The following is a 26,642-nucleotide window of genomic DNA, read 5'->3' on the forward strand; positions in this document are numbered from 1 at the left end:
GTTTTATGGACCATCTTAAAAGAGGCAGGAGAACAAGAGACAGTAAGATTTAGGTAGACAATTCCAGAGTTTAGGATTCAAGCAGGTAAAGGTGGTGGAGCTATTAAAATCAAGATTTGCAAGAGACCAGAATTAGAGTATTCTAAGTGGGCTGTCGATTGGTGAATTTAAAGAAAGAGAAAGTCTTCTTTCTTTTGTATGGGATGACAATGTTGCTGGTAAGACAAGTATTTGTTGTCCATCCATAACTGCCTTTGAACTGATTGGCTTCCTAGATCAGTTAGGAGGGCAGTTCGGAGTAACGCACATGGCTATGAATCAGGAGTTAAATGAAGGCCATACAAGGATAGCAGATTTCCTTCCCCAAAGAAAATAAGTGAACCAGGCAGATTTTTGTGATTATGAACAGTGGTGACATGACTGCCATCAGGCTAACTACATTTTCTGGATTTTTTTTATTGAATTCAAATTTCACTATCTGCCATGGTGGGATTCGCATCCATGCCTCCAGGACATTTGCCTGGGGCTCTGCACAGTCAGGAGACAATTGCAGTGATAAAGAGGGCACAAGACATGGAGGGAAAACACGGATGAAAATTTTAAAATCAAGGCATTGCTTGATCTGGAGCCAGGTGAGCATTGAGGTGATCGAGGAATAGGCTTTGCTGTTGGTTAGGATGCAAACTGCAGGGTACCAAGTGGGAGACTAGCCAGCACTGAAATGGAACAAGCAGTCTGTTAATTTAGAGAGTCAGGGGATTGAGAAGTGGTGAGGTAGATTAGAATGCTGTTGGTGGGCTTGTAGAACCTGACTTTGTGTTAATCAGAAATAGGATTGGGCCAAAGAAAGATCCTTGGGAAACATCAAAGGGAACAATATAGGATCAGGAAGAGGAGCCATTGCAGGTTATCACTCTGACAATAACTAAATGCTTAAGATTGGAACTAGATGAAATCAGTCCCATCCAGATGGATGACAGTGAAGTGGTACTGGAGGAGGATGGCGTGGGCCAATGTGTCAAAGGCTGCAGGCAAGTTGAAAAGAACAAGGAGGATTAGTTTACTTTTGTAAGTCACACAAGATGTTATCTGTGACTTTGAATAATGTAGTTTTGGTACAGTGTAAGGTGGAAACCTGACTGTAAGGATCTAAACATGGAGCTCCAGGCAAGCTTCACACAGATTTGCTGAAATACATTCATGTGCTTTGGAGAGAAAAGGAAGGTTGTAAAAATAATGCTGGTTTTTACGGATTGAGAGATTGATTTATTATCAAGTGTACTTGTTACATGTATTTGTTACAAAGACAATGAAAAATGTTGTATAATGTTGACACTCTCCTGCGCCATCTTAAAACACAGAAATAAACCAAGACATAGAATTATAAAGGTTGAAAAATAAAGAAATAAAGTTAAAAGTTCAACATTACAGTCCTTCTTGTTAAGTGGTTAGCCAAAGGCCCTCGATCCTGCTCTTATATCCTGATACTGAGACCAACACCAGCACAAAGCAGTCGGCCAGCCTGCTGGGACAGTCGCCATTCTTAGGTGCCATTTTGCCTCCATCACCGCCGCCCTGAGTCCGTGCTACGCCAAAATCAGAAACGCAGCCACTGCTGAAGCTGCTGGGTCCCACACCCGGCACTGGGCCCAAACTTCGCCCTCCGCCACTGCTGGGAACACACCTTACCTCTAACATGCTGGACCACTCGCCACTGCCAATGCCATCTGAGCTCTCCCCAAGAAGGTAAGTAAAATTTAGAGTAAACGCAAATCAAGAAACAGGAAAATAAAGAAAAAAGTGGATGGAGAAGGCAAGCCACAGGCTCGCAGGCTCAGGAGCCCAAATGTTGCTCTGCTTTCTCCGCTCCCATCCTTGAGTCATAAATTGGTTTGCAGATCACCTTGCAGGATGACCTCAAGGAGCTCTGGGGCTTTGAAGGCTTGCTGGCAGTAAGACAACAGCAGAGACACCAGTAGAGTGGTTGTAGTGGGAGCAGAAATGTTGACAAATGGAGAACATATCAGATTCATGTTCATAGAGCCACTATAACTTCCCCCAGGAAGCACCTCAGTAGTTGTAATAATTTACAAGAGTTTTTAGATTGCTGGATTGTCGTGACAATTTTCAAGATTCCTCAGGCACTGGTACAATGACAAGAGCAGTATGACTGCAGCATTCTGGGCTGCAGTACCCCGATGTGAGGTTGCTATTGCCTGTGCTGACAGCTAAGACATTGACCACTTGATGTCACATCACAACTGAGAAAGCAAGTGCTGTTCTGTAGTTGGCTACTAGTTCCACACTAGAAAGATGAGTATACATTTGAATTAGAAACATGACTAGGCCATTCTGTCCCTCTAGCCTGCTCTGTCATTCAATAACACCAGGCTTTATCTGACCGTGGCCTCAATTCCTCATTTCCATTAACTTCCAGGAATCTTTAAATCCCTTGTTAAGTCGAGAATCTACTTACTTTTACATTATAAATATTCAATGACCCTGTCTCCACCGCTCTCCAGAGAAACATGTTCCATAGCCCTTAGAGAAAAATACCCTCGTCACATCCATCTTACACTATATCTTGTAGCTCCAGTTTCTCCCATAAGGGGAAACATTATTCAGCATCTATTCTGTCAAGTACCCTCAGGATCTTGTATGCTTCAGTAAGATCAACTCTTGTTCTTCTAAACTCCAACTGATATATACTTTCCTGATAAAGTAGTGCCTTAGTCTCAGGAGATGGACTTAAAGCTGAGTGTGAAGCTGTGTCAAGAATTCAAGCAGGACACAGAAGTTGCCAAACAACTACTGAATCAGCAAGAGGGAAGAGGTCCTAGCTCCAATGAATATTAAAGAAAATAAAAAGTTGGAGAAGCTGGACAGTTATTAGAAGCTGGACCAACAGATTGCTAAAACTGCAAAACCGGAAACTTCAAAACAAGCTGACATCTTTTAAGTGACAAGACAGTGAATGTCAAGACAAATTGAACCACTTAAAACAGCTTAAGGGACGGGTTACTCATCTGAAATAAAACTTGGCTGTAATGTATCGGGATGAACAAATTCTGAGACAGTAACTAGAGCTCATTAAAGAAACAGATTCAACACAAACAAGAACAATAGACAATATCATTGGTAATTGTGGCAATTAATGGCAACTTCAGACCAAGTCATCATATGATCTGCTGTATCTGCAAATTATAGAGGTTATAGAGGCTCAGAGGCTGACTTGTTATTTTAAACGGTTAAACTTTCATTTGGAAAGCAGAGGATGTTATTTGTGTATCTTGCCTTCAAGACAGTTTACCTTTAATGCATTGTTAACAATATTGCAACTCTATCTGCAAGTTCACTTGTGTGTTTGTAAGGTGCCCTCACAAAAATCAGTTGCTTTGCTGTAATGCTTGAATCTTACTTATTGTTTTACTGTCAAAAGCTAACTAACTCACACAGTTAACCAATTCCAGATGCTCAGTTGATTGTTGGATTATTATTGTTAACATGTTAGCCTTCTTATTCTTCCTACCAAAATTATTTTCTTTACATTTGTATAGTTTAAATTTACTTGTCAAACACGTACTAATTCTGCATTTTTATCAATGTTTTCTATATTTTGTTAGAATCTTCTGACTTGCCACCACTGGTATTCCTCTTACTCTTAATATACTTATAAAACCTCTTGGGGCTTGGCCTTTATCCCATCTGCCAAAGATATTTTCTGGCTCCTCTTTGCCCTCTATTTATTTTTTAAGCAACCTCCTATACTCTCCATACTTGTGAAGGGCTTCCTCTGTTTTAAATGCACAGGACCTGACATATACTTCTCTCTCTTTATAAAACTCTCGACATTCAGTGACATCCAGGGTTCCCTGAGTTGCTGTCCTTGCCCTTCACTCTTAGAGGTACACACCTGCCCTGAATTCTCACTATACTACTTTTATTAAAAGAATCCCACTTTGCAAATATAGACTTACCTGCAAATAGTTGCTCCCAGTTTATGTTTGCCAAATCATGTCTAATGATATTGAAATCAGCCTTCTCCCAATTTAGACACTTAACTTCTGCAATATTCTTATCCCTTTCCATAATGACTTTGAAACTTACAGAGTTATGGACACTACCTACAAAGTGCTCACCCACTGAAAGTTCAACCACTCGACCATCTTCATTCCCCAGGATTAGGTCTAGCACTGCACAATGTACTGGCACAAAAGGGTCTCTTGGATGCACTTTAAAAATTCCGCTGCTAATCCTTTCACACTAAAGCGAGTCCCGGTTAAAATTAGCATAGTTGAAGACCTCTACAACTATAACCCTGTTTCCCTCACACCTTTCTGTCATTTGCCGAAATATCTGATTCTTCTATCTCCCTTTGACTAATGAGGGGGCTGTTGTATAATCACAGCGAGCTAACTATCATTTTTTATTTCTAGGCCCTACCCTGATGGCCTGATTTGAGAACCTTTCTAGGATGTCCTCCCTCATTCTGCAGTGATGGTTTCCTTTATCAATAATACAATGCCCCTATCTATCTCATTTCACCCCTTATCGCGTCTGACACTTCTATATCCTGGATTGTTGAGCTGCCAGTCCTGTCCATGCTTCAGCCATGTTTCAGTGATTGCAACAATATCACATTCCCATGTGGTGATGAACTCTAAGCTCATCCGCCTTACCTGTCAAGCTTCTTGCATAACATAGATACGAGTTGATCCTCTCCCCCCCCAACCTCCCAAAACCAACAGCCTGATCAAACTTCCCAGCAAGGATATTGCACCCGTTCTAGTTCACATGCAAACTGTCTAGCTTGTACAGGTCCCACCTACCTCAGAAGTTGTCCCAATGTTCCAAAAATCTGAAGTCTTTCCTCCTACACCATTCCTTTCGCCACACATTCATCTGACCCATCTTCCTAAACCTATACTTAGTAGTGCATGGCACCAAAAGTAATCCAGAGTTTACAACTTTAATAGTCCTTCTTTTAATCTACTGCCTAACTCTCTCAATTTTTGCTGCAGAATATCATTTTTTTTTTTAACCTATGTCATTGACTGCTGGTTGTTCACATTCCCCCTTCAGAATGCTCCGCAGTCACTCTGAGACATCCCTGACCCTGGCACCAGGAAGGGAACATACTAGTTTTGTTCTGGTGGAGAAGTCCGTAAAATGGTTTGATTATAATTCTCTTTAGCTGAATGAAAGCAAGATGAAAGAATGAGTTACAGACTTGCAGAAATAGCCAGTTACTGATACCGTTCTGGTGAAGTTCACAATGCAGAAAATAAAATTGTTATCACTACAGGTTTCTAGGTGTCAGATTGGTGATTGGTTGAATTGGAGGGAACAATGCATAGGTGTGTCAGCCAAGGAACATGCAGTCTTGGCTAAATCACCTCAGAAAATTAAAATCTTTTTGAGCTGATCCTACAATCACATAGCGTACATCGTCATTCATTTTAACATTACATGTCGGTAAATACAAAAGATAAAAAGTTACTCTGTCACAGTATAACCAGAACGATCAGCTATTGAGTCCACCCTGAGTAAATATTCTTATCCATAGATCAGCTTCTGTTAAACATTTTTAGGGAGAAGGTACAAACTTTTTCAAGAGAGAACTATTCAGCTTCTGAGAGGCTTCTCTGAACTCCACCAACAGGATTACTGACACTGATTTGTGAGACATTTTACTTTTGCCAAAATTCTTCAAGCAGATTTCATCGAGAAAGATCAGCTCATCAAATATTCTAATAAAAGCAAAATACTGGGGATGGTGGAAATCTGAAACACAACCAGAAAGTGCTGGAGAAACTCAGCAGGTCTAGCAGCATCTCCGTGGACAGAGAAACAGAGTTAACCTTTCAAGTCCGATATGACTCTTGTTGATTGAAAAGCAGTCATATTGGACTCGAAATGTTAACTGTTTTTTCTCTGCATGGATGCTGCCAGACTTGCCGAGTTTCTTTAGCATGGTCGGTTTTTGTTTCATCAAATACCTTTCCTGCCTAGTTTAAAAATACCTGTTCCATTAAAGAAGTTGTTTTCTCAAGACAGTCATGCCAGGAAAGACTTCAACTATATTTCTGAAAGTGTTTCATGCAGAAATTACTTTTAGATTAACCCCCAACACTGATATCGTTCAGCAGGCATAAAGGTCATAAAAAGACAATGAAATAAAAGGCTGAACCAACTGATTTAACACATTTGTTTCCACAAGCTGTATATCATCTACCTAAGAATGAGTACATCCAACTCATTCTGCCTTCTGAGAAAGTGCTCTGAAATGTAACCATATGCTGTACATTACTCATACTTAACCTCTCTCTCCCTAGTCATGATATTTCAATGGCACCAGCAGCTTAAAACCAGGCAGCCATTGTGTAGGCTACCACTATTTTTCATAACACTTCAATCTCGAACAAGATACAATATTCAGGGTTTTTTTTTTAAAAAAAGGTATTGAGTAAGACTGGAGACTGAAAGAACTGGTGAACACATGGAATAATCTCTCATCAACAGCAGTTAATGCTGTTTGTTGCTTCTGTATGTCAGCCTTCTGGAATTACAACTACAACAACAACTTTTAAATTATGTATCAGGTCTCCCTTTAATCTTCTTTACTCCAATGAAGACAATTTGAGGTTTTTCTGAACCTTTTACTTAAAATATCTGACCCATAATTCTTAAAATCTTTTATGTTAACAGATAGATATAAGATTAGTCAAACGTTTCCTATTAGCATTTAAATAGCAAGTGGATAGTGAGAGATGGGGTGGATTCTATTAGAAAAAAAAAGGTATGTCTAGAGGTGATGATATTTAATGAGATTTTTGTATCAGGGAGGGAGTAGATTGCTGAGCATAGGAGCTTGCTGCCTGTAAGGGTGGTGGAATGAAGATGCTTTCAAAAAGCTCCTTAGATGTGTGAGCAGAAGTAGACCATTTGATCCATCAAGTTTGCTCAATCTCCAAAGGAAGTTGCACAGCACTATAGGACAGTTGTAGGACTAAGCATAGAGCAAGGTAATGGGATTGATTAGATTGTTACAAAGAGAGCCAACATGACTCAATAGGTTGAATGGCCTCCTTCTATGCCACAAAATCTCTTAAGAAAAGTTAGACAAAATACTGGCAGAGGTAACTGATGTATTGAAAGTTGTAGACAGAATTATGCTGGAAAGGCTAGCTATACACTTCAGAATGAATAAATCACACAGTCCAGATGATTCTTTCATCAAGTCTTAAATCTGTACTCAATGCTTACTCATGCTAGCTTGAAACAATTTCTCTCACTTTTTTACCTTGACAACTCTTTTATTGATTTTGAACCAACCTCTACCAAATCTCTCATCTTTCTCTGCTTCAAGAAGAACTGTCCCTGCAGGTACTGAAAGTCTTTTATCCCTGGGGTCATTCTGGTAAATCTCTTCCGTATTCTTTTAAAAAAAATCCTTCCTAAAGTGCTGTTCCCCAAACAGAAGCAGGACCATTGCATTAAGAAGGCTTAACATGAATTCCTTACTTTTGTGCTCTATATTGCTGCTAACAAATGCAAGGATTCATTGGCATTTTTAATAATCTCACTTGTCAAAGAACTGTACAGCAGAAAGAGGCCATTCAGCCTGTAATCCTCATGACAGTCGTTTGAAAGAGCAACTTACATTAGTATCACACTTCAGTGTTTTCCCGTATAATTCCCGAGTTAATCCTCTTCAAAAGTAAGGCCAATTGCCTTCAGAACTTGATTTCACAATCCTTTCAGGTAGTATATTCCAGATCTTTAACATACCTCTTTATGAAAAAAAATTCCATTTTCTATTTCTGTAAATTACTTTACATCTTTAACCTTTGCTAATGACACACTTATCAGAGGAAAGTATCCAGCTTCAAAGACTTATGCACACACACGTCCAGATCTCAATGTTTCTGCAGCACCTTTAAAACTACTGTTTAGTTTACAAAAAGTTTACTAAAATGCCAGGAATACTCAACACATCAGCAACATATCTGGTGAGGGAAACAATTATTGGGTAGAATTTAGTGTAGGTGATGCAGGTTAAACACACCAATGAGAAACAAGCACCACCACTATCACCACCGCACTGCCACCCTCCCCCCACCCCACCTCCACCGGACCCATTAACTCTCCACAGGACATGCAACGAGTAATTTGATTGTAATAAAAAATAGAAAACGGTGACAATGGCCGAGTTGAAAATGTGGGTATTGAGCAACCGAGCAATATTCGTGATAGATAAAGGTGTTGAAAAGGTTGTCAGCACACCAGGTAGAGAAGTTGCCAGACCTGGATGGGATGCATCCTAGATTACTAAGAGAGCTAAGCAAACAAATTGCAGAGTCATTGACAGAAATTTTTCAGGCCTCTCTGAACAAATGATTAGTTCTAGGCGACTGGAGGATTGCAAATGTGATGCTGTTGTTTAATAAGGGGGCAAAGGACAGCTCATGAAACTACAGACCTGTCAGTTTGACATCAATAATGAGAAAACTGATGAAGGCCGTAAGATGGGATAAAATAAATATACACTTAGAGAAAAATAAGTTATTACTAAACAGTCAACATAATTTTGTCAAGGGCAGGATGTGTGTCAAATTTAATTGAGTTCTTTGATGAGGTGACACAGGCAATCGATGAGGGTAGTGCTGTGGATGTTGTATAGTTGGACTCTCAGAAAGTATTTGATACGGTGCCACATAGCAGGTTGGTTAGCAAATTAGAAATGTTTGGGATTGATGAGTCCTTGGCAGCATGGATTAGAAGTTGGCTAAAGGATAGAAAAGAGAGGATAGGTATAGATGAGCATTTTTCAGATTGGAAAAAGTTGTAAGTGGTATTCCACAGAGATGGTGTTAGAGCCCTTGCTTTTTCTAATTAATATGAATGATTTGGAGATGGCTGTTGAGGATGAAATCTTTTAATTTGCAAATGATACTAAGCTAGGGAGAATAGTGAATTGTGATGATGATACTGAGTGACTTCAGAGGGACACTGACAAGTTGACCAAACGGGCAGATACCTGGCAGATGAATTTCAATGCAGAGAAATGAGAGATACTGCATACAGGCTCAATGGTACAACTTTGAGGAGAGTACAGGAGTAGTGGGACTTCGGGATTCAAGTGCATAATTCTCTGAAGGCGGCGAGGCATGTTGAAACAGTTGTTTAGAAAGCTTATAGGATCCTTGGGTTTATAGTAGAGGCACAGAGTATCAAAGCAAGGAAATGATGCTATACCAACAACTCATTGGTCAGACCACATTTGGAGTGTTGTGTTCAGTTCTAGGCATCCTATTTAAGGAAAGATGTTAAAGTCACAGACCGAGTGCAAAGGAGATTTACTAGAATGATACCAGGAATGAGGGATTTTAGATACAAGGAAAGATTAGAGAAATTGGGCTTATTCTCTTTGAACAAGAGAATATTAAGAGATGATCTTATTGAGGTGTTCAAAATTATGAACAATTTTGACAAGGTAAAGAAGGATATTCTGTCTCCATTAGTTGGTATGTAAAGAAATAGGGGGTCACAATTTCAAGATTTTCAGCAAAAAAGGTTATCTAAGATTACAATGGGATCTTGATCAATTAGGTCAATGGGCCAAGAGGTGGCAGATGGAATTTAATTTGGATAAATGCATGGTGTTGCATTTTGGCAAGACGGTCAAGGACAGGACTTATACAGTTAATAGTAGAGCCTTGGGGAGTGTTGTCAAACAGAGAGACTAGGGGTTCAGGTACATAGTTCTTTGATAATTGTGTCACTGGCAGACAGGGTAAACTCAGGAAGGATGTTCCTAATGATCAGGGAATCCAGAACTAGGGTCACAGCCTAAGGATGTGGGGTAGGCCATTTATGACTCGGCTGAAGAGTAATTTCTTCATCCAGAGAGTGGTGAGCCTGCGGTCTGCCAAAGAAAGTGGTTGAGGCCAAAACATTGAATATTTTCAAGATAGAGTTAGATATAGTTCTTAGGGCTAAAGGGAGCAAGGTGTTGACGGAAAAAGTGGGAACAGATTGCAGAGTTGGATAATCAGCCACAATCATGCTGAATTGCACATCAGGCTTGAAGGGCCAGATGGCCTACTTCGGCTCCTATTTTCTATGTCTATATCCACAGATTCTTAACTTTTTTTTAGTATTCTTCAACCATCATGTCAGTATGAAGATTCAAACAGCTCTGTGACAGAGTTCTATCCTGTTGCATTTTTATGCTTGCCAGAAGTGTGGTCATTTTAATTTGGTTACAGTACTGTTGCATACAGCCAGTCTCAACAGAGCATACAAATCTGGAACCATACTCTTACCACCTGTGCCTCTCACATCTATGGAGATCGTTGACATGGTGTTTCCTTTCTCAACAACTTTAATGATACCTGAAAGCAAGGACATATAACTATGTTCCATTGCAGACAGCAGAATTTTTCCCTTCTCATGAGTTCACTTATGACTTAACTAGGTTGTACAAACAACAATATTCCACATGAATTACAGGAGGCCCTTGAGATCCACCAGGTGATTCTATCTGGCTCAACATTTCTGTTTTGTCCAGTTAAAGGTTATTCTGAGGGAAAGGAATGTGTAGCTTTGAAGTATGTTTGGTTGATTATATTGTAGTCATATGATACTGGTAATAGACATGGCTTGTGTTAGTGCCCTGTCTATGTCCAACTGAGAGTTAAAGTCAATGGACAGCTCCTGGGATACTTCAGTCTGATCTAAAATATTTCAGCACAGACATGGTCTAAATTAGGAGTTTATTCCTTAGGTCTTTGACAGTTGTTACGAAACAAGAGTTTATCCTTTTGTAACTGTCTATGCCAGTGGCAGTCCTACATATATTTTAACACTTTAACTGATTCGTAAAGACATTCCAGCATTTTTCAGTCATTTTTCTTGGCTTGAAGATCTGGTCAGAACTTATATGATTTTCAGTAGCTATGCTAACTTTCCACAAGATTTCCACAGAGGTCTTTGTATCCAATTCAGGAATTCAACAGTAAACACCTTCTTTGGCACATTGACACTTGCATTTTTACATTCCTTTCTGGTTCTGCTTGCATAATGGAGTTATTGTTAGTTTCCCAATTAAGTCCTTTCTTGTTTGTCCAGAATTGTTGGATAATACGACAAAGTTTTTTCACCAGTTTTGTCCATCTCATCTTCCTCGTTGATTTTTCAGGAACAATCAGCATAAACCTGAGGTTTTCCCAAAACTTATCTGCCATACCATCTGTTCTACCTCATTCCAGAGGATGAATGAATACCATTCTGGAGAACAGAAATATATTATGATGTGTGAAAAAGGTAGCTTATGAAGCTAGAGTCTGGTTCACATTTTGTGGTGCTATGAACTGGTTACAGCCAAGGATACAGACAACAGATTGGGTGCTTTTGCAGCGGGCTTTGGACAAAAAATGCAGGCCATCAGTGTGAAAAACTTTGCAGTAATTATCATGTGGAGGGATTAAACATTTTTCAAGAATGTGCTGATAACATGGTATAGTTGAAAATTTCCACTGTGGGCAGGTAAAAAACTGAATTTCAGCTGCTAAAATAGTACATGCAAACCTAAAGTTGTGAAGGGGGAATCTTGAGACAATATGATTTCAAGACTGGCAATAGGAATGGGTTCTTGGGATACCCCAGGCCGTCTAAATTCGGCCAGAGGACAAACTCAGCATATAGCTGATTGTAGTAATCAAAGTGTTTGCGAATTAGTAAGGAATATTTAATGAGCCAGATGGTTGTGGTTAGTGAAGGCCAATCATTTTATCTCCAGTGCACTGCTGCAGGACTTCTGTAGGGAACTGAGTTAGGTCCGACTGTCTTGAGCTGTTTAATTCATGACCTTCTCACCATGATAATGTCCAGAACCATGTTTGATGATGATTGCACAATGTTTGGTATCAATTACACTCCCCAAATAATGATCCTCAAATAATGATCACACTGTGCATGCATACAGAAGACTGGATAACATTTGGGTTTAAACTGGTATGCAAAATTACAGTCATGCCACACAAGTGCCAGGCAACACAAAATTTTAACAAGAGAAAAACTAAGCATCTTTGCATGACAATCAATGGTAACAGTGTTAATATCTTGAAGATCACCACAGACTAGAAATTTAATTGAACCAGCGCACATACATCCTATGGCAACAATAGCAGGTCAGAGGTTGTTAATTCTGTGGTGAGTTATTCAGCTCTTGACTCCTGAGAGCCTTTCAACCATCTACAGGGCACAAGGAATGTGATGGATATTCTACACTTGCCTGGGTGAATGCTTTTCCAAAAGCAGTCAAGAAGGCTGACAGTATCCAAAATGAAATAATCTTTTTGTTGGACTACCTCAAGAAAATAGTGTACTGTGGCTGCAATGTATGCCATTTATACTGTAGTAAAAAACCAAAGCAGATTTGTCAGCTCTTCCCAAACTTGTTATATCTACAACCTAGAACATCAAGGACAGCAGCCATTTCAGAAAAGCATTACCTCCAAGTTCTTCTCAAAATCATACAATATCCTGACTTAAAACTATATCATCAATCGTTCAATATCGCTAGATCAAAATTCTTGTATTTCTTTTCCAATATCACGAGGGGGGAGGTGCACCTTCATCACAGATGTTCAAGGCAGTGGCTCATCATCACCTTCTCAAAGAAAACTGGGGATGTGTAACAAATGCTGGCCTTGACAGTGGAACCCACAACCCATAAATAAATTTCAAAATAAACAGTGATTATAACTATTGATTAGTAGCATCATGAACAGTACCATTGGCATCCGTATGCTTCATTTAAGGTTGAAGGATTATTAGGCCCAAACTCCCCACATTAATATTTATTTCCATGCGCAATGGAATTGATTAACTGGCAAGCTGAAACTCCAGTTGTCTGTTACATCTGCATGAACATAATGCAGCCCCTTTGATCAGCGTGGCTAACACAAGATTTCACAGGGTTGAACATACTAAGCTTGATCCACTATACCAGTACACTAAACAGGACATCAACTGTTGAGCTTTGTCACAATACCATTCCACATCCGTACAATTTTAAATGTTATATACAGACATCAGTTTTTCAAACCAACACATGAAGATCAGTACAAAACAAAAACCAACCTAACTGAACTCAGCTCTGCCTTTTGCTGTGCAACATCATCACTGGCCTGCGAGAGTTTTTGTGATTGACACTTGTTTTTTTCTTCAAGTGCTGCAATTTCTTCCTTTTGTTTTGCTACTTTCTTCTTGAGGTTGAAGCATTCATCATCAAGCTGTACAACAACAAAAGTAGAAAGTACACAGTAGAAATCTGCAATTATATTATTCTTGCAATTAAAGAAAAAACCCACAAGGCAGCTCAGGCGGATAAGAGGCCGGAGGAATAGCTTTAGGAATCAGGGAGTTGTAGCGCTGAAAAAGATTATAAAGATAAAATGGGGCACGATTATGAAGGGATTTAAAAGCTGCCGGAGTCTTAAATTTTGAGCTCAAGGCACCATTGTAGGTTATTGAGGACAAAAGAGAATAAAAAATGGCATATGGTGTAGGATAGGATACAGGCAGCAAAATTTCCAATAAGTAGAAGTTTACATGGACTGGAGGATTGATGCTATCAATGTTCCATCTAAGCTGCCTGGTTGTACACGCAAATGGTCACCCCGAGGTTCATGACATTGACTTTCGATTCTGGAAGTCACTGCCACACAGATCCCTTGGAGGCCTGAGCAACAGGAAAGAAAATTTGAGGGAATATGCATTGTGGTTACTTTAATCAGGGCAGTTTTGGTGCTGTGGCAGGATCAAGCTCTTTAACAGATTCAAATGAGGAAAGACATGTGAGGATATAAACCGAAAGCAGAAATAAAACATTTGGCCCCTTGAGGCTGTTCTGTCCTTCTATAAGGTCATGAAAGGTCAGATTGTCTTGAATTCCATATTCCGATCTATCCTCAATAACCTTTTATTCCCTTGTCTAATAGGAATCTATTTACCTTTGCCTTAAAAATATTCAATGACCCCACCTCCACTGTCTTCTGGGGTCGAGAGCTGCTGCACAAACCTGGTAAAAAAATTCTCATCTCCATCCTGACCCCTAATTTTAAAACAGTGCCTGTTAGTTCTACGCTGACTCCACATCTTTTCTAAATCCACCTTGTCAAGACCCACTGAGGGTCTTAGACACTTCAATCACGTCACCTTCAGCTCTTTGACCTCTAAGGGAAACAAGCCCAGTCTGTCCTACCTTTCCTTAGAAGATAAACTGTTCATTCTAGATATTGATTTAGTAACGTCCTGTAACCACCTCCAACACATTTACAGCTTTCCTTAAAAAAGTGCAAAACTACACACCGTATGAGAGACATTGTCTCACCAATGCCCTATATAACTGAAACATAACATCCTCACTTTTCTGTTCGATTTGTCTCATAATAATGGATAGTATTCCATTCTTAATTACTTTCTGTACCTGCATACTAACGTTGTGACTCATGCATTAGAACACTTAGATCCCTCTGTGTTTGAGGAAGGTATTTGAAGAGGAAAGGCCCTGGAGATGGGGCCACATTTTGCAAGGTGGAAGACGTCATGTTTGATTTTTAATTGACAACAGGGAAAATGATGACAGTTTTGAAAAGACGAGAGGTAGTACACTAGGACAGGAAACCACTTACAACATGAGCTGGTATGGGGTTAGAAAATGAGGTTGGATAGTAAGCAGCGAAAGAAATGAGACAACAAACAGGAGTCAAGTCTAACAGGCAAAATAAGCTTGCAGAGGGCATGAGCAGAGACTGACTTCAAGTTTAGATAAGAAAATAACTGTTGCCATATTGTATCTGTTGCTTTCAATGCTTGGACCACACTATTAATAAAATGGTTTAAATACATCACCATTTGGTGTCTGGGACCAATGTTCCCTGTAAGATGCATGGTCACAAGCAAAGGTCCCGTGGAGGCCACACACAAATCAACCCCTTTGAAATCTGCGCACAGAGCCACACAACAAACAGAGACCAAAAGTGCTCCACACTGGGAAATAAAATCACCTACCACTCTAAAATCAAAATTAAATGATTGTTGAAGAATTTTAAAAATCTGCACCTGCTGCCAATAGCTTGGCTTCCTGGGGTTCAGCTGTTCTAGATAAATTCCTTCGTTCTACTAAAGTTTCATCACATGGTTTGCAAAAGAGCTACACTAAGAGGCTTGAGGCTGTTGGGATTACCCCCAAGCAGTTGAACAGCAAAGGTTTAACCAATCTCGTGTTTTTTTAATGCCAGTAATAAAATTTAACGATTCAACAAAATCTAAAACAAAATGGTATATCACTTTTCTATCATATTCAATTAGGAAACAGAGTTCAAATAGAAAATAATGATGTTTGTCTAATGAGAGTGAAATTGAGCTCCCCCAATTTAGGCACTTAACTTCTACACTGTCCTTAACCCTTTCCATATCTTTCATGTCACTGTCCCCAAAATGCTCACTCACTGAAACTTCAACCACTTGACCAGCTTCATTTCCTAGAATCAGGTCTATCACTATCCCACCTCTAGTTGGACTATCTATGTACTGGCACAGAAAGCTCTCCTGGATGCACTTAAAAAATTCATCCCATCTAATCCTTTCACACTAAGGCAATCCCAATTAATGTTAGCAAAGTTGAAGTCCCCTACAACTATAACCCTGTTTCTCTTACATTTTCTGTGATTTGACAACATATCTGCTCCTCTGTCTCCCTCTGACTGTTGGGATGCCTTTGGCATAATCCCAATAAGGCAATCACCTCTTTTTCATTTCTGAGCTCTACCCAGATGGCCTCAATTGAAGACTCTTCTAGGACGTCCTCTCTCATTACTGCAGCGATGGTTTCCTTCATCAATAGTGCAATGGCCCCAGCTATTTTACATCACGTCTCTTTCCCTAACTGTGCCTGAAACTTTTAAAGCTTGGAATGTTGAGATTTGAATCCTGTCCTTCCTTCAACCATGTCTCAGTGATTGCAACAATATCACACTCCCAAGTGCTGGTCAATGCACCACGTTCATTCGCCTTACCAGTCAAGCTCTTTGCATTAAAATAGATATAATTTCACATTCTAACCTTCCATGTGCCTTATTCTGCCCATGTCTCCTCTACCTACTGGACTTTCCCAGCATTCATTCTATGTCTGATTGGACCTTGCTCCCGACTTAAAATTTCTCTGTGCCTCTTCCACATCAGGTTCATTTTCAATCGTCTAATGAGTTATAAAATTCCGATTTTAGATCTTATCCGAATTGAGATCAATTTGAACTCAACTAATGTGAATCATCAAAAGGTTTTTGCACTTTAAAGGTTACACGCTAAAAAGCAATGAATAAAATGTTGCAACTTAATCTCAAGATTTTCAAAGAACATCTAACAGCTTGGCTGTTATATTCATAGTAAATTTGAAATCAGCTTTAGTAATTCTCAACCAGCCACAACTTTACATTCAACAGATGTTTTGCTAAGGACCCCTTTGGAGTATATGTTCTATGTTGACGTATTCAGACCACAAAATGTATGCAGGCAATCCTTGAAACTTTTATTAATACTGTTTGCCTTGAGATACTTACGTCACATGTTTTATTTTCTAACTGTGATATCGTCTGTTCCATCCGTTTTGTGTTGAGATCAGCTGTTTCAAGGATGCTCTAGTAAGGAAATTGCAAATTAGATACTAGGAAATCATTCTTTAATTATTCTGTTTCAGAATAAGTTAATTGTTGAAATCTCAGTCATTAAAAGACACATGCACTTCAAATCATTTCTATTTTCAATATCTTTTTGGTATCAAATTCTGTGCAATTCAGGGAATGTACAATTGAGAAGGCATGTGACCCTCCCTTTAATTTGCCACAGTTATATGCCTCTGTCTCAAAACTGCATTGATATGAATCACAAAGAGTTAGGCAGCAGGAACAGCACATGCTTAAAAGAGAATGTTGATATTTATTACGGACAGAATGGAATTTAAAAGAAGAATAAAAACCGAAAGAACTGCGGATGGTGTAAATCAGGAACAAAAATAAAGTTGCTGGAAAAGCTCCGTAGGTCTGGCATACCTTCACAGATGCTGCCAGACCTGCTGAGCTTTTCCAGCAACTTTGTTTCGGTGTTTAAAAGAATGTTTTCCTCTCATTGTCTAGGCCACTGGTGAGACCATGGGCAGTGCAGGTTGGTCTCCTTACTTGAGGGAAAAGATGTAATAGCAGTAGAAGCAGTTCGGAAGAAGTTCCTTCAACTGATTCCTGGGAGAAGTGATTGTCCTATGAAGAAACATCGAACAGGGTATATCCGACTTAATTGGAATTTAGAATATAAATATTCTTGAAATGTGCAGGATTCTGAGGAGAACTGACAGGGTGGGTCCTGAGTGGATATCTCCCCTTCTGAAAGTCACAATAACAAGGGAGCACAGTTTAAAATTAAGCAGTCTCCTATTTAAGACAAAAATAAGGAACAATTTATTCAGTCGGAGGGCTGTTGGGCTGTGGAATTCTCTTTCCCAGAGGACTGGAGACAGGATCATTGAATATTTTTAAGGCTGAGTTAACAGCTTCTTGACTGGCAAGTGAGTCAAAACATTCAGGGGCAGACAGAGAGATTAGAACCAAGGCCACAATGGTATCAAATCAAATCTTATCAAATGGCATAGTGGGTTCAATGGGTTGAATGGCTTATTGCAATTCATTTGTCTGTATGACACTTCATATTCTTTAGATATTTGTTATATTCTTCAGAGGGAGAATGTCAATCAGTACAAAATTAGGAGAACATTTTTAAAGGACCCACAACCACTAGGAACTACTACACCCTTAAATCTCAGGATACTTGAAGTTAATTACTCTAGGTTGAATTTTAACTTTATTTGTTTTACTGCATAGTCAAGAATGCCAGTTGGGATTTCTAATTCCTGATGTGCAACAGAGTTTCAGCTCCCAAAATGTCAATAATGTCCCTCAAGTCCGAAAATACAGTGAGGAGCGTTACACAACCAGAAACATCTATGAAATTTGAGAAAATATATCAGAGATAACTTGAAAATAAAACAAAAACTGTTAGAGATACATTCAATAAAACAGCCAACTCAAATTTCAATAGATGAAATCAAAAGTTGGCAATTAAAAAAACTGTTGTATGCTATGAGAGGATAGGTCCCTCTAGTGGCAGTAAACATTTTGTCATTAAACAGCTTTAAAAAAATGCAATGATCATGTTGTGTCAGAACTTGAGTGATTAAAATGCTATGTCTTAAATAAGAAAGGGAGACAATGGCATAGTGGCACTGTTGCTAAAATAAAAATCCAGAAGAACAGGCTAATGCTGATGATTGGGTTAAATCCCATTATGGCAGCTGGTGGCATTTCAATTCAAATAAATCTGGAATTAAAAGCTAGTCCTAGTAATAGCGACCGTGAAGCTATTATCGATTGTCATTAAAATTCATCATATTCATTAAGTGTCCTTTAGGGAATGAAATCTGCCATCCTTACCTAGTCTGATCTACATGAGGCTGCAGATCCATAGCAATGTGGTTGACTCTTAAATGCCCAAGGAAGCCACTCAATTCAGCGCAATTAAGGATGGGCCTCAAATGCTGCTCGTCAACGATGCCCACATCCCACAGAAGAACAAAAAAAGTTTGTTTGACACACACTCTGTTTTAATAATAATAATAAAATACCTTCATTCTTTCTCTCAAAGTCTCCTTCTCAGCTGCCATTCTTTTCAGATCTGCTTTAGCTTCATCTCTTTCCTCTTCCACACGCATTTGGCAGATCGGTGATATTAGCACTTCCTTTTTCAACTTGTTCAACTCATCTTGATTCTATAAGAAATCCCCATTTAAGACATGCAGGAAAATTACTTTAAAATTATTTAAATTATGCTCATAGACAGGATAGCATTATAATTGATAATCATGAGGGCATCCAAAACTGTTGTCTTTGTCGGAACTTGCACCAAATCCTACTCCCCTATCTATGTGATCGCTGATCTAATCAGCTCACAGTTAAACATCTTGACTATAAAATTTATATCCTTGTTTTAAAATCCCTCTGTAGCTTTGCCAACCCTATCTTTGTAATCTCCTCTCAAGTACTCTAGCACAGCATGAATCACATAAAACTAGCATTCAATTTCAGCAGGTAATAGGGAAGGCAGATGGACTCAAGCCAAAATACTGCCAGAAATCTGAAATGAGGAAAAAAACTTATTCCAGAGACTTTCCATTTTTATTTAATGCCAACGGACCCTTGCCCTTTATTTCAAAAGGAATGGAACACAAAAATAGGGGGCAGTTGCTAAAACTATACATGGCACTAGTCAGATCACACCTGGAATACTTTGATTAGTTTTGAGTATTTTCTCAGCAGCCAACTCTGTGAAACCTGTTGGCAGTGTGACTGGGGTCAAGGCAATCAGATTGACATGGCTGAACTACATAGAACTATGGTGAAATATGGGAAGCTTGTGCAATTCAAAAGTGCAGAATAGTTACCAGATTGCTGACTATTCCCTCATTTTAAACTTTAGCTAGCTGATAGTGAAAAGCTTTAAGATGCATTGTAATCATCATCACTGTATAATTTGGCAACAGGTAACTTTTGGAAGGCAAACAATTTTCTTTACACTCTAGAATTGCTCTATGCTACCTTACGCTTGTTCTTGTCTAAAGAATGGGTCCAAAAAGGTCAATTTTATTTGCTTCCCTGGGGATTGAAGCAGTCTTAACTTGTACCTTTGTTGGCTATTTGACATTTCTGCACAGAACGGCTTAAAATGACCTTAAAAAAAACCTGTCCTTAAAGAGGTGATTTTGGACAACCCATCCTTTGACTTGTGTACATTTCCAACATGTGCACAACTCACCGGAACATCTCAGAATTACATCAATGAACTTGGCATGAACATCCTGTATTTTAAGGTGCATAGTGGCTGATACTGTACTAGTCGACAGTGAGAGAACACACAGCAATAGGCACATCAATTATCTGAGCATGGGACCGTACGCAAATTAAGATGTGTTTTCTAGAGATTTGACTGCGAAAATTCTGACTGCAATGTTCTTGTAGTCCCAAAAAGGGAAATCAAATGCGTTCCACATGTTTTATTTTATCAATTATATTTAGAATTCAGTTTGGAGATATTCACGTTGTTTATTTTAACAGAGCTAACCAAAACATAATTAAATACATTTAATAAAGACAGCAAAATCTATTTTTTTTAATCTGTTTTATATTTGTTAATATTCTGTACAACCTTCTTCAATCTATATTACTTTGCACATATATGCACATTAATTTTAATTCCACATAGCCTTAAAACTGTCTGTTGTTGTGTTTTAGACCATTTTGTGGAGAATCTTTCTCTATGCAGCCAAGAGAAAAGGTACGCAACATGAAAAAATAACATTCAAAAAAGGCGTACATTTAAGATAGATACTTGATTTGCCTTAAAAGTGGAACAGTCTAGTAAATGCCTTTTACAAGGCTAGACCTGCTGACACTAAGGTGTTTGCACATTAGCAGTGCTTTCTCTCAAAAATAAAGTAGCAAATAGCAATAAAAACCAATTAACAATTGGTTATCCAAAAAAAGAATTTTAATTTAAAATTATATCAGGTAAGAGAAATAAAGTGGGAAACAAAGTAGAACCACAAGAGATACTTGTTTGATGTTTTTCAAAACTATTTGAAAATGGTCTTATAACAAATCCTCTAAGGAATATGGCCATTGAACAGATACCTTTCTATATAATGCACCAAATGAAGAATTCACAATTCATTCTTATTCCATCAATACCTGTTCATAAATCATAAGTAACCTGTCTCGTTCTGCTGTCACCATCTTGACATTGGATTGGATTTCTGCCATGTGTTGCTCAAAATTATCCAACACTGCTTGTAACTCGTCTCGCTCTCTGATAGCCTGTAACAGCTCAGTGCTGAGGCTACTAGTCTGTGGGAAGTAACATCATAAATCTTTAATGGATTAAGCCTAATATTCCATCAGCATGGTTTGTAAAAGAAGTTTTTAAACAAAGCAGATGGACAGTGAACATATAGCATCGTAATTACCAAGTCATGAGTTATGGAGCACTATAAGCAAACACTTTTCCTTCCTAAAACTACATGAGTGTACCTACACCACATGGACTGCTCTGTCCAAGAAGCAGGCTTGCCAACTTCTTGAGGGCTATTAGCAATGAGCAATAAATGCCTAACCAACAACATCCATATCCTATGAAAAATATCTTTTGAAAAACAGACATTTAGGTTCTGAAGCTAGAGCTTCTGCAGCACACAACAAGGCTTCCTTTTATCTTTCAATATTTGTGATACAATAAAACAAAGAGGCAGAAGGACACAATCTGCTGTGGCTCTTCCTGTCTCTATAACTCTATAAGAGATGATTCAGTCCCTTTAGGTGGATGGCTGCTTTGTTATGCACAGTAGGTCAGCAGCACAAATTCAATTCCTGTACCTACGGTCCCACATTCTCAACATGATCCCTTGCCTGACATATGGTGACCCTCAAGTTAAACTCACCACTAGTCACCTCTCTGTAATGAAAGAGAAACGCTATAGACCTCTGGCACTATGGCGACTTTAGCTTTATATTAAGTATTGATGGCATCAACATTTAAACTGTTTGGCTGAAAGAAAAATATAATTAATTAAATTAATAAATATATTTGGTAAGAATTAACTGGGCTGGTGGTGTGTCATGACTCCATGAATCTCTATAATTTCAGTTAGGGTCAATGTTGGCAGACTAAAACTCTGTCTCATTGTTTTTCTGCAGCAGGGGAAGTTCTCTCTTAAAAAAGTTTGCAACCAATAGCATCCTCTATAGGAAACTGAGTTCATAGGAGATTCAGTGGTAATATATCATTTTGTATATAGCATGCACCATCTGTAGGTGGGCAGCACTTGTTCCTACAATTTTCTTGTATTCTTTTCATTACACTTTTTCGTAAAGGCTTCTGAAATACATACATACTTCTATTTTAACTGTACTTCAAAATGTTCCTCTTTGGTTACACTTCCCATGTAACTCAATGCACTTCCAGTGCTCTTGGATAATAATTTATACCTTCAAGCTCTGGTTGGGGCAGTCCTCAACAGTTCATCACACAAGAGTTGCTTCTCACTGCTCCCTAATATTTCTAGACTCTATTCATTTGTCCCATGCCTACCACATCTAAATCAGTATTTTCGGAACCAGGATTATAGTGCTACCATTAATTGTTTTTGTTTCACCCTCAGGACTTCACATACCTCCTTGCCTACACATAACCTCAAACACCTTCTCGACCATTTCCCATGTATTGTGGACTTAAAAACATTGACTGCATATAAGTAACTATTACCAAGGCATTTTCATCGTGCAATTCAAATCTGACAATGCTAACACTGTCAGAATACTGTGGAATAAAAATATGATTTGACTTCCTTATTTACAGATCAGCAGCCTTGATAATACTTTACAGGTTATATTAGATGATCATTAAATCTTGTGAGAAGTTATTTTACAAAAATCAAAGGTTTCAAAACTTTACTAGTTTAATAAAGTATATCAAGATTGGCAAGTGAGGAATAGTAAACATAAATGTGCAAGTTACACTTAAGTAAATTTAGTTAGTGAAAACTAAAACCACTTTCTAAAGCAAATATTCATCAATGTTCTCAGTACCTTCACAGGCGAAACTCGCACTGGGCTTCGTCCACGTCTTGGAGAACAGACTGGGCTACCCTTTGCAGATATCATATCTTGCAGGTATTCCACTTCACCTTTGTAATAATCCCGCTCTTCTTCTAATGTCTTTACAAATTTATCTAGGCGCGATGGTGATGTGTCTCCTTTGAGAACACCATGCTTTGTTCGCATTCTTTCCAATTCCAACACTATTTCTCGTTCTGAAGATTGTTAAAAGCACAAAAAGCCAGATTAACCAAAGCAATAATTTTGAAGCAACAAGATTACTGCAGGAACCATCATATCTGATTAATTCTTGGTATTTCAATATATATGAATTACTTCAAAATTGAAACAAACTATTCCAAATAAACAAATGCAATTTTTTTTGTTCACATTCGGAACTGATAAAACAAGTCAACAGTTGTTGATGGCCAGTCTAACATGCATTAAAACTGAATGCATTGCAAATTTTCCAATAAAACAACTCATTTTCTTCCTGTTCTCCCAAACCACCACAGGAATAAATGTAGAACAATGATTGGAGGGGAGGTGGGGAGGGATGTCATGCTTCTACCTAAAAATGTTCTGTATCTCAGCTTGGGTCCTGGCCACGAATAAATCTCATTTGTTGCAGATAATCCTACATATCAGAGCCTCATTTTCTCATTGTCTCCCATGCTTGTTGTCAGACTCTTCTCTTCTTTGCAAGATAGAATGCCTGTCCCTTAAGATTCATACATGTGAAGATCGTATTCCTCACTGGGGTCTTTGAGGATTTTGCACAGGGACAGCATGTTCTTTTTTTCTCTTGCGATATCTGTTAATTATTATCTCTAGCTTTTGTATGAAGTTGAAGGAGGAAATTATTGTGCAGTCACAGTGAGTATATTTCCTGTCATCTGTAAAGGACTTACTGTGAAGAAGTTCAGTATATTAGAAATTCATTACCAACCACTTGCACAAAGCAATAACTCTAAATTTGATATCATGCATCATGAAGAGTAGTGGGTAATAATCCTGCATTGTGGGATAATATAACCTCCCTCTATCATCTGTTGCCTCCCCACCCCCGCCAACACAAACTATTTTTCAAGAATGCACAAGGTTAAACCATCATCTACAATTAATTGAACTTTGGGTAGCTATCATCTCCAGGAATTGTGTCTAAACAGGATTAGGGAGACATGTCGAAATCAAAAGACTACCCATACAAAAGAATCTGACCATTTAATGTATAATGGCTGTCATCTGGGTCCCTCTTATAGGCTTCCACTGGGACCTGAATATATTTATGATAAAATATTGTCACAATCCATTTTCTTGCAGTAAACAAAATTTTGACTATTTACCCTACCCATGAAATCTTAAGGTTAAATTCTTTCTTTTTCACTATAGCTTCTGTAAAGAGTCTGAAGTCTTCACTTTGTTTAAATGCTTCATAACTTTTGACTGGATTATAGATTTTTTTCACTGTTAAGACACCACTGATTATATTTCTCCCCAAATTGCACTTACAAACTTGTATCTCCTCTTGAATACAACCTTGGTGTCCAAGAGAAAGATCAAAATCACTTGCAGTAATAAGTAAACTCAGATCTGTTATCCCCATCAGTTCATATTCTCTCTCACCGCAACCATACTGTTGAGGGTAATTAAAATCCAGCTTCCCTGTGAGCGTCTGTATGAAAACTAGATTACTATAGTGAGTTAACAGGTCTCAGCTGCCAGGCAGCTGCACTTCATTTTTTAATGCTCTTTATGTGTTTCGTTCAAAGCAAGGTTACATTCTGATTGGTCATTTGCTCACGAATTTTGAAGATCAATAGCTTTTAAAAACAAGAGATAAGTCTCCAGTGAGCCACTGTTGTAAGCAAGTAATGGGACCATATCGGTCTTATGCCTGGGTTTTTGTCTTTAGGCTATGTCTTTATTTTGCTTGAGATACAGCAGTTTTCATCATTGCAAGGTTTCTTCAAATGAAATTGAGTTATATTTTTAGAAGAGGCCAATCAGAGACACATTAATGTGCTATCATTCCAGCACTTCACCCATAATTTTTTAAAAAGTTTTTTTGAATATATTTCTTGTCTGCTTTTGCACTTCTGACTTTCCCAATTTATTTAACCCCCCCAACCGTTTTTCCTTCTCCATCATTTTCATCTGCTTTTACCCTCTTTAATTCACTGTCATGTGGGCGGAGCTTTGGAAGGTCATTGTTTCTGCTTTGAAATAAAAACAAAAAAAAAACAGCCACATCTGAAAACATTTCAGTTGTTCAGAAGGAAGCTACAATGTGAACAGGGATGCCTTGAACATCAGATGTGCTCTGCTAAGTGCTGGAATGGGGAATGGGGAATGGGGAAAGGGGGCATAGGAGCTCAGGTAATTAGAGGAGCCAACTGCAGTCAAGTTCCATAGTTGGTAATATACATAATAAAACAGGTGATATTTTGCTGATAAATGTAACTGATATTCACAGCCAAGATTTTCTTCCCTATTTGTCTGATGTCTGATCTGCCACACCATGAGTTCAACAGCCAGAACTAGATAGCAGAAATTCTTTCTAATTAATTGCTGGGAAGATCATTTTCATCTGCTTTTACCCTCTTTAATTCACTGTCATGTGAATTTCATACTAACCAAAAACCTTGCTCCTTGACCACCATTTCCAACCCTCACCTGGTCAACTGAAGCTGAATCTGACCATTTTCAACCGTAAGGTATTGTGTTTGTGACTACAAATCAACTCCATTGCCAAGACTGCGCAATTCCAACTCTGTAATACTGTTGACTTCTAACCTGCCTTACGCAATTTGCTGCTGAAACCCTTGTGTCACGTCTAGGCATGACTGTTTTAGTGCTTTCCAGGCTGGCCTCTCATTTTGCATGCCAAATAAATCTGTGCTCATCTGTCCTATCCCAATTCACACAAAAGTTCAATTCACCCATCACCACTGTTTTCACTAGCTTACAATGGGTCCCAACTAAGCAATACATGAATTTAAAGATTCTCAACATTGTTTCCAAGTTCATGGTCTTCTCTTTCCCATTTCCTGCAACCTACTCCAGCCCAACAAGCCTTTAAGATCTCTGTATTCTTCAAATTCTGGCACCTTGTGCATTCCCAATTTTAATTGTTTTAGCATTGGTGGCCATTTTTTCAACTGCCAAAGCTCTAAAGTTGTAGCATTTCCACCCAAACTTTGGATTATTTAAATCACACCTAGTTATCAAACACAAGGTGGTTCAGCACAGTTAGCACATTTCCTGTTGTGGACAGTCAGAAGGGTATGTTGTTTGATACAATCTGTCAGTTGTTCAGACATACAGCTTACCGACCTGGGGTCTCATTGGCACTGAAAGGTATATGCAATGGTACTCACTGTATAATGGCAGAATGTCTTTTTGATTTATGGCAGCATCTTGTTAGTGAAGAATATGACTAGTGCGTTTACTACAAAATAACAGCATGAAATGGCTAGATTCACTTCTTGCTTAAATTGTTGAGACTCTCCTCTTACAGGGTTATCCAGAAATCAATTCAGTGTCATCAAGCAGGCTTTCAGTACGAGACAGTACTACATATATTCAGACACAGTTCCCTGACCTGCGTAGGCTAAAAGAGTTTCATTGAGAAACGGTTATGATAACTGCCAACCCTTGTTGCATTCCTCCTGGCAGTGCTTGAACAATCAGAGTCTACCTGCCTGTTCTGAGGTAAATCAGCTAGCAAAGATTGACAGTTAACAGATACAGCTGCATCTGCATGCCAACAATGGTCCAACCAATCAGCACCCTCTTATCATGCAAAATAATTTGGTGTTCCCTTTCAAGTGTGGTTTCTTGCATCCCAGTCTTGATGAATGCGAGATAAAAAGATTG

At 38.6% G+C, this 26,642-nt stretch overlaps 1 protein-coding gene across 2 annotated transcripts in view; it reads right to left on the bottom strand.

Moving 5' to 3' along the window:
• Positions 1 to 22,980, bottom strand: part of cep135 (centrosomal protein 135) — a 63,773-nt gene extending 40,793 nt beyond the window's left edge. For both annotated transcript variants that reach the window (XM_048599828.1, XM_048599825.1), the window contains exons 1-5: positions 22,755 to 22,980; positions 20,862 to 21,017; positions 18,743 to 18,886; positions 16,632 to 16,709; positions 13,150 to 13,301 (exon numbers count right to left, since the gene is read on the bottom strand). In XM_048599828.1, the coding sequence (XP_048455785.1) occupies positions 13,150 to 13,301; positions 16,632 to 16,709; positions 18,743 to 18,886; positions 20,862 to 21,017; positions 22,755 to 22,949 (725 nt within the window). In that variant the 5' untranslated portion in view covers positions 22,950 to 22,980. The remainder of the gene's footprint in view (positions 1 to 13,149; positions 13,302 to 16,631; positions 16,710 to 18,742; positions 18,887 to 20,861; positions 21,018 to 22,754) is intronic.
• Positions 22,981 to 26,642: the final 3,662 nt, after the last annotated feature.

Source organism: Rhincodon typus, chromosome 1 (assembly GCF_021869965.1).
Source record: "Rhincodon typus isolate 14 chromosome 1, sRhiTyp1.1, whole genome shotgun sequence".
NCBI classification, from domain to species: Eukaryota; Metazoa; Chordata; class Chondrichthyes; order Orectolobiformes; family Rhincodontidae; genus Rhincodon; species Rhincodon typus.